At 50.7% G+C, this 11682-nt stretch overlaps 1 protein-coding gene across 1 annotated transcript in view; it reads right to left on the bottom strand.

The window, feature by feature from the left end:
• Positions 1-89: 89 nt before the first annotated feature.
• Positions 90-11682, bottom strand: part of Dnah10 (dynein axonemal heavy chain 10) — a 105109-nt gene continuing 93516 nt past the window's right edge. Inside the window, exons 66-79 of the mRNA XM_027413894.2 lie at positions 11210-11314; positions 10685-10839; positions 9913-10067; positions 8151-8334; positions 7069-7269; positions 6626-6835; positions 6399-6494; positions 5621-5792; positions 5093-5224; positions 4737-4948; positions 4489-4656; positions 2000-2180; positions 813-958; positions 90-429 (exon numbers count right to left, since the gene is read on the bottom strand). Coding sequence (XP_027269695.1) covers positions 283-429; positions 813-958; positions 2000-2180; positions 4489-4656; positions 4737-4948; positions 5093-5224; positions 5621-5792; positions 6399-6494; positions 6626-6835; positions 7069-7269; positions 8151-8334; positions 9913-10067; positions 10685-10839; positions 11210-11314 — 2264 coding nt within the window. The 3' untranslated portion in view covers positions 90-282. The remainder of the gene's footprint in view (positions 430-812; positions 959-1999; positions 2181-4488; positions 4657-4736; positions 4949-5092; positions 5225-5620; positions 5793-6398; positions 6495-6625; positions 6836-7068; positions 7270-8150; positions 8335-9912; positions 10068-10684; positions 10840-11209; positions 11315-11682) is intronic.

Below are 11682 nucleotides of genomic sequence, written 5' to 3'. Positions count from 1 at the left end.
GGGAGGTGGAGACGGGGATCCTGAGGCTTTGGCAAGTCAGCAAGCTCCGGGATAATGAGACATTATCTCAAAAAACACACAAAAATCCGTCGCATAACAAGATTCATTTAATAGAAAAGTATGTTTATATGGCCAATTTCAAATGTAAGGAAATTCAGCATCAAACACTTTCCACCACCACTGCACCTGAAACGACACCAGTCTCCCATTCTTCATGAAGCATCAGCACCTGTGTGGCCCACCATAGCATGGTAGCTCCATGTAGTCCTCCACATGCTAGAGTTAATCTGAGTTCAGGGTGAGGCACACACCCTGTAGCACCCAGTGTGAGATGTGCTTCGTGGTAAAGAGGTCAGCTTCAAACACTAGGCCGACTCCCATGGCATTCCTCCTCATGGAGGTAGTGTAGACAGGTGTCCGGAAGGTGTTCTGCAGAGAGAGGCAGGTGGCATCAGATCATGGCTAGATGGGATTCAGCCCAAGCACTTCACATGCAGTAGTCCCAGGCTTACATCTGAGTACCATAGGGTGACTGGGCAAGTGCCGCCCAGGAGGCACCTACTGTCCACACTAGATGAGGCCACTATGTGACTGTGTGTGTCCAGAATTTCCTAAGAAAGGAGGTTCCCCTGAGTCTCTACTACAGGCTCTAAACTTGGACTTGCCCCCTGGGGATGATGGGCAGCCATATGCATGTATACAAGAATTTTTCCCCTGAACTGGCCCCATAGCTTAAAGCAAGCCCCCCAGAGCTTCTTTAGCCTGCCTTGAGAGGAGGGAAGGCACAATGGGGTCAGGGAAGTGACTGTCACCTGTAGCTTCAGGCGGTGAGCTTCAATGGGGATGATCTTCAGGATGGGCAGGTCCACAACCAGCACCTTGGGCTTGCTCTTGATAAGACACCCAAACTCTATGTCCCAGTCAGCGCCCTCCAGGTAGAGCCCCGAGACAAAGCACCCTGGGGGTGACAAGATGCATCTGTGTCCTGTTTTGTGGTTACTTTTCCTCTCACAGTTGTGCACAGAGGACAAGTATAAAAGCTACTGTGACACACACCCCCCTTCCACATGCAAAAGAACAGCTAGACAGGAGACACAGGGCTCCAAGGAAGTGAGTCCAGGCAGCACCTCTTTCCTTGGACTCTGGCTTCAGGGCACACAGCAATCCCAGCATCCTCTGAAGCAAAGGGGAAGTCTAAGAGGAATATGGTCTCTAGCATGCAGAGACCCCAAAACCGAGAATGCCAATACTTACTGGTGGTCTAGTGGTCAGTGCAAAGGCAAAAACTGTCCACCTGCCCCACAGACTGGCAGCTGGATGCTTATCAGTGAGACCTATCTGAGGGTCCCCAAGACTTACCCATTAATCCACTCTTGTTAAAAAGACACAAAGGGACTTCTGTTCTTTGCAGTTCAGTGGGCTCTAGCTAGGGGAACAGTTTCTAACTAGCGTCTACAAGGAGTGCTGCTGGACAGGCTCAAATCACATCTTCTAGCAGATGTGTCCTATGGGCAGAGAATAGGAGTGCAGCACAACACAGTTGCAGACCTACTTAAAAGAGTGAGTTTTTTTTTTTTTCATGATTTTTAAACAGATTATCCAGTTCTCAACTAGGAACTTTGTAGTTGATAGCGTCATGTCACACATCAAAAGGTTGGTTGTGTCTGACTGAGGCTCCAGGTTAGCCTATGCGCTCTTTGGTTCCTATACTTCTTTCCTTACCGGGGAAGCCACTCGCTGATCTCTTTGAAAACTCACTTAACATAGGAGCCCACTTGCCACAAACTAGTATGGTCAGGCCTCCCTGCCATCCACCCTGTGACTGCTAGTCTCCAGTGAGAAACTCTGCTCTGAGAAGCCACAAATAGCACCATAGGCAGTAGCTCAGCTCAAGCATGGCCCAATCCACACGGTGCTCGATGCTCGTCCCTTTGAGTTGAGGGATGGTTCCGGGAGGGAAGCCCCAAATGGAGACCAGGGTATGTGACTCTCATTGTACCTTGCCCCGCACGCTCGTTTACTTCATCAGCATCCTGGAACTTGGTCACTTGTGTGAACAAAGTGGACCGGTCCAGCGGCCAGCCATTCCTCCGGCATGTGGCCTGTACCAGTGCTGTGAGGTAGGACTCTGGGATGTGCAGCCCTGAGAGCCACATCACGCTGGGCTCACTCTCCGTAACCTGGTAGGGAAGATGGGCAGAAGTAGAAGCCTAAGCTCTAGCACCAGGTTCAGAGCTGATAGATTTCCCATGGTGACAAGCTGCTCATTGGAGAAAAAGCTGACCGCCAAACTCCAGGTAGACCAAAAATTTAGGGAGACACCAAGGTCATTAAAGTGCTTGCCACACAAATGTGGGGGGCCTGAATCTGATCCTCGAGACCCACATTAAAAGCATCAGGTATGGTGACACATGCATATAATCCCAGTGCTGAGGCTCCCTGAGCAGCCAGCCCAGCCAAGTGAGTGAACCTCAGGTCCTAATGAGAAGCCCTGTTGGTTGGTTTACTCTTTGGGCTCTTTTGGGGGGCTGCCAACCAAGCTCCCAAATAAATCACTCTTGGAGGCTTATTATTTATGAATGCCCAGCTTTAGTTTGTCTTGTTTCTAGCCAGCTTTTCTTACATTATCCCATCTACCTTTTGCCTCTGGGCTTTTTTCCTTTTCTTACTTTCACTCTTACTCCATGGCTGGCTGGGTAGCTGGCTCCTGGCATCCTCTTCCTTGTTCTCTTGCTCTTTCTTCCCTCCTCCCAAATTTCTCTTTCCTCCATGTATTCTCTCTGCCTACCAGCCCCTCCTATCCTTTCTCCTGCCTCTATTGACTGTTCAGCTCTTTATTAGACCATCAGGCAAAGTAACACAGCTTCACAGAATTAAACAAATGCAGCATATAAAAAATGCAACACATCTTTGCATCATTCAGCAAATGTTCCACAGCATAAACAAATGTAACACATTTTAAAATAATATCCCACAGCAAAACCCTATATCAACAAAGTCATGGCCCATGAGGAATGACACTCAAGGCTCACATCTGGCCTCTACACACATGTGCACACGCCAGCATGCATACAGTAGACACCCACAGAAGTACCACATCAAACCTTTCACTGTTTGCTCAAGTGGAGAATTCCAAAGCCCAGAAGCTACCAAAGAAAAGACTTTTGGCTGCATTCAAACTTAAAACCTTTCTATAGAAACATGCACATACAGCCAAGTGGTGGTGGCACAGCCTTTAATCCCAGCACTTGTAAGGCAGAGGCAGGCGGATCTCTCTGAGTTTGAGGCCAGCCTGGTCTACAAGAGCTATTTCCAGGCCAGGCTCCAAAGCTACACAGGGAAACCCTGCCTCAAAAAAAAAAAAAATAGACAGACACACATACACACCATCATCATCTAAGTAAATGGCTCCCAGCAGGGAGGAGTCCATGCATCACTAGCAGACCAAGGGTTACCTTCTCTCAATACAAAGAACTCTTAAAAACCAATGAAAAGGGCTAAAGATACAGTTCAGTGAATAAAGAACTTGTCACACAAGCTGGAAGACCTGGGTTTGGATGCTTGGAAACTGTGTAAAGGTGGGTGTGCCACCACGCATCTAACCTTAGTGCCCCTACAGTGAGACGGGAGACAAGAGGAGGGTCAGAGGCTCACAGGTCAGCTGGCTTGTAGCATTTAGCAGTGAACAGGGACCAGTCTCAAATAAGGCAGAAGGCAAGGGCTGAGTCCTAAAGGTTGTCCTCTGACCCCCAACATATGAACACAAATGCATTCATTCATGCACAGCAGCTACACATGCTTCATACATACATTTAAAAAAATCAGTGTAAAAAGAGTCTTGTATCAAAAGGAAACAGAAAAGTTCACAAAAAATAGAAATGAAACACCTTCCATTTCACCTTCATTAAAGAAATGCAGGACAAAAACAACTAGATGTCCCATCAGTGAGCAAAAGCCACAAACTCTCAGACCATAGTGATTTGCAGAAGAAAACAGATGTCACTCCCCAAGAATTATGACTTCAACTTTCTAGAAACCCCACAGACAAGACTTCAGCTCACACTTGTAATCCCAACACTTGGGAGGTTGAGGCAGGAGGATTGCCACCAGTTCAAGCCAGCCTGGGCTACAGAGTTAGAGACTACCTCACAACAACAAATAAATATATCAAGTGCATGTGTGCTCTAGGGTGTGTGGTATACACACTGACTGCATTCGTGGACAGTGACCACACTGCTCTTTGTGACACAAATATACACAGTTGCCAACTACATGTCCACCACCAGGCAGAAGGACAAAGACCCTAAAAATGAGCTAGAACAGATGCCAAGATATTTAGAAGAAATCATCTCATGCGCATAGTAAATCAGACTTGCCAAGGCATACCAGACTGGCCTGTGGCAACTGAGGCCATCTCTGTGACACCTGATACACATTTTCCCAGGGGTGTGGGTGGGTGGGCAGAGACAGAGCCACCGTGGGACTCACCCACAGTGTGTACTGACTGAACCGCCGCAGGAAGTAGAGCATCCAGTTTCCAAGGGTCTTCAGGGTGTCAGGGGCAAGCTTCCTCCAGATGTGAGGGATGTGCCCGAGGAAGAGAGACCTGGCTACATCATCTAACTCACTGCTCATCCCAACTTCCCCAGCCAAGGCCTGTTGGCAGAACAGAGTCCTCAGCAGGGCTGTGGAGGGCAGGGCCCCCTCTGCCAAGTAGCTCCATGCGTCACACTCACTCTCTGGAGCTCAGCCAGAGATCTGGTCATGCGAATGGCAAGCTTGTTGAAGCGCCCCAGCTCCTGCAGCAGCACCACCGAGGTGGGTGAGATGTTCAAGCCCAAGTGCTTCCGGACCTGGTCCAGGTCAAAGATCTTGGGCATCTTGTTTTCAATGTCCTTGGCCACCTGGCCAATGTAGTCATCACGGCTGATGCCACTGCTGGATTCCCCTGGAAGGATGACACTTTAAGAGATTTCAAGGCTAGCTGTATGGAGGATGGAGCTTTGCGAGCCTCTTTGTTCTTTGGGAAGCTACCTGCACCCAGCAGTAGCACCCCTTGCCCCTAAGCTAGTGGGCTCCCTGGCAGCTATACCTGTCTGTGGCTGTAGCTCCAGCAGATGGCCCCACATGTCTCGAGCTGCCTGTGTGTAGTAGCCAATCTCAGCATTGGAATGGAGACCAAACACTTCTGGCGTGTTGGCAAGTGGGAGGGCCTCGATGGCTTCTAGAATCACAGAGGGGGGTAGGGGAAGGAGGGAGAAAGGGAGGGAGAAAGAAGGGGGAGCAGGTTGTACTGTGTTCATGCGGACACCCCCTGCCCACTCACCAAAATCAAGAGTAATTCCATTGCTGGTGAATTTTAAAATAAAGGCCCTATTCCACCCACATGCACTGTCTCTGTCATGCAGGTGGCTCAATGACCTTCAAAGGTAAGGTTCCAGAGCTGGTAACCTCAGCCAAGAGGCAGTTCTGAGGTGTGGCAGAGCCCAGGGGACAGCCTCACTTGCCCAGCCCAGGAGTCCCATCAGAAGAGGGTGGCAAAGAGCCCGAGCCAACCACAGGAAAAGCAGATGAAATCTGCCATCTTTCAAAGAACTTTCTTCACCCTGGAACAGCTCACCAACGAATTTATCCTTTACATCACCCACAGGGATTTTATAGTCCACTTCCTTGTTCCGGAAGAAGTGGAATGGTTGAAAGGTATCGAAAATGAAGTCGCCCAGGTACTCGTCCATGTACGTGGTTAGGATGCGCCGGTCAAAGCTGTCGATGGCCCGACCTCCGTACATGACCTGAGGTCAGAGTGGGTGAGAGAGAGCCAGTGGGGACCCATAACCCCACATGCTCCTGCAGCTCCGGGCCCCACCACTGCCCTGCTCCAGCCTGTCTGTCCAGGTCACTTTCTGGGCCAGACAGACATGGGGCTTATCTATAAAATCATGCTGTAATCTGAGACCTAACAGAAAAAGCATGAAGCAGCCCTTTAATGCAACTGGGAAGATTCCCAAATGGATCAGACAGACCAACACACAAGAACCCAGACACCAGCAGTTAGCCATTCTGCATTGCAGAATTCCTCAAATCTAGCTTTCCCATGAGTTCAGCTAGAGTCATGGTACCCCAAGAACACAACAAGGCTCCCCGGATATGCCCTGCACATTGGCAACCTGGAAACTGCCCAGAGGAAGATTAGCAGTGGCCCCAGGGTCCTAGAGCCCCACAAGAGACCTCCCTGGGAATGGAGTTTGTCAAGGAACAACAGTGAGGAGGCAAGAGTATTTTTCAGGGACCTCAGTTAGGGTGGTAAGAGTGGGTGGGGGGGCAGGAATCTCAAGGACTCAAAGGACAGGTGTCTCAGTCCCAGACCCAGCCCTCAGGAGGCACACAACCCTCATCACCTCTCCGATCAGGTACTTGAGGCTGCCCCATGGGATGCGCGGGTCATGCTGCTGGAAGGCTTTCGTTAGATAGGTGCTTAGGATTTCCATGCAGACCTTAGAGAGAAGGAATGACTGTGGTTAACAGTCACTCACATCCTGCAGCTTGCTGTTGGTGAACTTGGAAGGCAGGTGCAGAAGCCAGCCAGCTCGGGATGCACAGGCTGGACAAATGTCTCCATGCTCACCTGGAAGTCGGACTCATTGAAATCATAATACACATTCCAGCCAATCTTGCCAAACTTCCTTCTCTCTTGTACCACAGCGTGGAAGAAGGCCAACACGTAGACCAGGGGCTTGAAGGCGTTATGTGGGCACTGATCCAGCATTTCATGGGAGATCTTGAAATAGGTTGCGCGCATGTTCAGTTTGAGCCCATTAGGTGGCTCTGTGACCACCTGCAGAAAGGCAGAAAGCAGGCCTGACCGGGGAGGCCTCCACCACCTCCAGCCCCCACAGCATGTCTCCAACTGTGATGAGAGATCTAGATGGCACAAACACCCAAGTCTCACAACCACCTAAGGAGAGTGGGATGGGTACATGGGGCATCCCCTTTACCCTAGGGTCCCCCATGGCAGGGACCGGGAGGACTAGGGCTGTAGCATGTCTGTGCTGATGCCCCAAGGCGGACCTTTAAGGACTTCTGCAGGATCCCAATGGGGAAGCCCTTGGTGGGGTCCGTGGTAAGCCACAGGCGGAAGTCTGGGTGTGGCTTGGTGATCCTCTCCAGGGACTTCTCCAGGTCCTTCAGCCACTTGACCAGGAGATGGCAGTTCTGCAGCATGAGCCACTGTCCACGAGCCACTGCGGTCTCCAGCAGCTGCAGTGCCACCTGCAGGGGGAGCGGAGTGGACTAACATTCCCAGGCTAGGCCAACCCCATGCTTCAAGGGAACAGAAGGATGCAGGGATCCAGGAGCTAAGGGGGAAACCATCCTAAGACATTCTCCCTGCCACCTGTGACCTCAGGGCCAGGCATGGCTTAGTAGATGAGCCTCGTGTCTCTTCAGCTTCCACAGTGCCGAAATCCCTAACTTCCATCACAGTCACACTGCACCCAAGACTGCACTTGAGCAGGCCTGCAAGAGTCCTACCCATCCCTCTGGGAAGCAGAACTGGCCCATAGAATTCAGATGTAAAGGGCTGGAGCACAGAGGTGGCCCACGATCCCTTCCTGAGTGTACTGCAAAGGCAATGACCTCTTCTTCAGTGCTGCCTTGGTCTCCAGAGGACCCAAGGCCTGGGTGACACTCACACGGAAATGGCTTCCTCCAGTTTGGAGGTTGGAAAGAAATCTCTGCCTGTGGTGCCTTGTGCCTTGTGCACCCAGGGTCACTGTCCCTGTCCTGGGCGCTGGTAGCAGTGTTTCCCAGACTTTCATAGACACTTTGCAACAAAGCCAAGACTAGTAGTTGGCTCCCTCTGACCATGAATGCTTTGCCCTGTCCCAATGAGCTAGCAGGTGGCATGGGATGGGACAGATGGCCCCCAAAGGGTCACCCTAAAATCCCTCTGAGCCACACACGAGGAGCCTAAGACCAGTGACCCACATGGGACCATGGTGACAGAGGGCTTTGAAAAGAGTGGAACTCAGTGGCTGCAGGAGGTGGGGAGACCACAGTCAAGCTATTACCAGTGCCACACTGTTTGATCTTGACTTCCTGTCCACCAAGGGAGCACTCCTGGGCACAGCTCACACCAAACCACTAGTTACCTTTTCTTGACCTTGACCCATTGCGAGAAACTTGAGGCGATTGCCCCCAAAGCCACTCCGCTCAGCCAGCTTCATGAGATCACTGGCAGGGTCTGAGCCAGGACTCAGGATGAACACAATGGGCGAATTGGGGGTGCTCTGCTCGAAAATGGTCTCGAAGCTGATCATTGGGGGCTGCACATACCTGGCAAACGGGAGAAGGTGAAACAACCTGCAAGGCAACTAGCTCTAGGCCACCTTTCTACCCTCCCACCTCACCCCACCCCAGTATCCAGAACTTCTGACTATGGCTGTCACGTAGCTCTCCACACATTTGTCCTAGTTTTTTGGGAATCCTGTTACACACATAGACCCGGCAGACTGTGATGCTCTCCTATGGAGCAGAGGCCCCTCTGCTCCCTCTACCTCATGTGATCCCTGCATACTGGATTCAGCAAGTTGGTACTGAGCTGGGTGCTCTGGTCTGCCCTTCATGTGCACAAGCCTCAGACATATACCCAGAAATCACACACCAACAGCTCTTTGGGCATGCCCCACACTGCCCCTTTTCTTTAGGGTTTTTAATTAGTTATACTCTAATTTAGACAGCACTCATCCCCAAACACACATGTGCTAGACACATGGACCTCAACATGATGGTATCAAGAGGTGGTGGGTTTAAAGAGTGGAGCCTGCTGGTCACTAAGGCTTAACATAGTTCCTACAGGACTGGGTTCATTGTCACATCGTGGCCAGGCAGTTACAAAGTGGGGCCCCTCATGTGCCGGCTTCTTTGGCATATGGCCCTTTCTCTTTTTGCCAGGTTGTGATGCAGCCAGGCTGTGATTCTGGCCACCAGAATCAAGGGCCAAATAACCCTCTTTTCATTCTGCATCACCCAGCATGAGGTGTTTAAAGCAACACAGAACAGATTAAGACAGCCACCGGTGCATAAAGACGAGGGGATCGCCATCTACTGCCAAAAGAAGCTTTGGGTAGGGTTAGAAATGGATCATTAGGGGCAGGTTTAATACTGGGCCTGTTTAGCAGAGTAATAGTAGTGGGTTCCCTTAGGACCCACATGACTTGTCTATCCACAAATTCCAGCAGGAAGGTGGGCACAAAGTCCCACCCCTACCTGAGGAGCTATTGGCAATGGAGAGAAAGAGAGTCAGTTTTCCCCCCAAAGCTGTGGTAGGTCCACCCTGCTCCAGTCAGCACAAATGGGACTCAAAGGTTTTTAAAAAGGGAGAACACAAAGATGCGGGACATGGAAGGAGCTAGAGGAGGGTTGGATGTGGTCAAAATGCATTGTAGGAAATTCTCAAAGATGTAATAAAAATTAAGAAAAGGTGCTGGGCGGTGGTGGCGCTCGCCTTTAATCCCAGCACTCAGCAGGCAGAGGCAGGTGCATCTTTCTGAGTTTGAGGCCAGCTGATATACAGAGTGAGTTCCAGGACAGCCAGGGCTACACAGAGAAAACAAACAAACAAACAAACAAACAAAAAACAAACAAAAAACCCAAAACCACAAAGTGGATGGCTCCTGAGGAATGACACCCAAGCTTTGGCTTCAAACCATACATACACACATGTACCCACACTCCCAAACATGTGCCCACTCTTTCACATACATACAAATTAATTTAATAATTTAAAATATTAAAATACTTTAACTTTTCCTTTCTGCCTGAGCGTGGCCCCTCATGTTTGTCTGGAGCATTCAGGCCATGTCCCTTAGATCAGCTATCCCTGTTCCTGTGGGCCAGTGGCAGGGCACTCACTTCTCTCCCATGGTGAGGGTCACATAGTCCGTCACTGCACGATATACCCGGTCTACCCGGAAGCAGCGTAAAATAAGCAGTTTCTGGAACGCAGTGATGTATTTGTCATAGTCCAGAGGGAATGGGAACTGCTCTAGCGAGTCCAGGTCATACCACTGCAAGAGGCAAAGAGTGTTGACCACCTGGCATCATCTCAGGAATGGCAATGGGTCACCATTTGTACGTGAAGGTGCCAAGAGCCACCAGGGAGGAAAATCTGAACTTTTGATCCAGCTGTCATTGCTAACACCAAAAGCCATGAGTTGAAAAACTGGAAGAGCCAAGTAGCCATCACTGTAGGGTTTAGAGGGCACAGCGGGGACATGGCAGCCAGGAGATGCCCAGGTAGTATTTCTTGGAAGGATGGATGGACAGGAGGATGGGTGATAGGTGGACAGATGAACAGTTGGATAGGTGGGTGAGGGACAGATGAATTAAAGGGTGGACTGATGAGCGGGTGTTGGATACAGGCAGATGGATGGATGAAGAGATGGATGGTGGATAGAGAAATTATGGATAGATGATGACTGGGTGGGTGGTGGACAAAGGGGTGGCTGGTTCTCCTGTGGAGCTAGCAAGACTGGATGAAGAAAAGTGTATCCAAGCCCTCAAGGGCACTGGCCATACGGGGTAGCTTCCCTGGGAAGTGTCTTCCTGGCGGCAGGGAGGCTGTGGGCTCCATGTGGACATGGCTGCCATGTCAGGAAGGAGGGGAGAGAATGCTCACACTCACATCCTGCCAGATGGAGAGATGGTGCTCGAGATCATCAGGGAGCTGTCCAAAAATGTCTGAAAACAACTCTGACAGGAGAATGATGTCTTCCCAGCCCTGGTCTGACAGCCAGGTACACGGCTTCTTCCGCTTACTCTTCTCCAGTGAGATGTTCCCTAATCACAGGGAGAAGAGAGGGACAGCCATGGGCTGCCCATGCCCAGCACAATGACCACACACACTGCACTTCTGTGGCTCTTGCTTTGGGGAGAGGTCCCTTTGCCAAGGAGTGAGGATGCATGGATTTTCCTTGTCACCAGTGAGCCCAACTGGGCAGCTTGGCCAGGCCTCCAGTCTCAACACAGCCCATGGCAAAGATGCCGTGAGTCAACTAGGAAGTGTTTCTGAGGGCAGCTGGATGATCTGTGGCCTTTGGATGCCAAGCTTGAGTGGGATTTTGCTGCTGTTAATGTTTATAGTGAATGGACTTGCATGTCCTGGGTACCTGTGGATAGCAGAGAGAGTGAAAGCCAGTAAGTCCGTTACCTTTTAGAAAGAAGTCCAGCTCCTCCTGGGGGACCCTCCCCTCTGCCTGCTCGATCTTGATAGTCATGTTGAAGGAGAAGAGGAGCTTATGTCTCTCAAACAACCCTGTGGAGAGACAGAGACAGGGACTGCACTTCAGAACTGAGGCCCTTGCACAGGGCACCCTCAAGTCTGAGGGAAGTGAAGTGAAGTCCCACCCCACTAAGTGGCCAAGGCTGTCCAGATGCAAAAGGGCCATCTGTAGTGACAGACACCTGTGTGCGCCTGACATGGTCACATCAGCAGGGGTCACATGTCCCGTAAGTGCAACCGGGGCAGGAGGAGCCACCTTCTCCACAAGGCAACAGAACTGAGTCACTGGGATAAAGGCATGGTGTTTCTAGAGCCGGAAGTGATTCCTGCACCTTTTATTTTAACAAGCACGCAGCCCACTTAAGAGGTTCAAGCTGCAATGTTTCCACACAGGTGAGTCC

This window comes from Cricetulus griseus, chromosome 4 (assembly GCF_003668045.3).
Source record: "Cricetulus griseus strain 17A/GY chromosome 4, alternate assembly CriGri-PICRH-1.0, whole genome shotgun sequence".
Lineage (NCBI taxonomy): Eukaryota > Metazoa > Chordata > Mammalia > Rodentia > Cricetidae > Cricetulus > Cricetulus griseus.
Note: the sequence above shows the minus strand (reverse complement) of the source record. Positions and strands in the feature narration are given on the sequence as shown.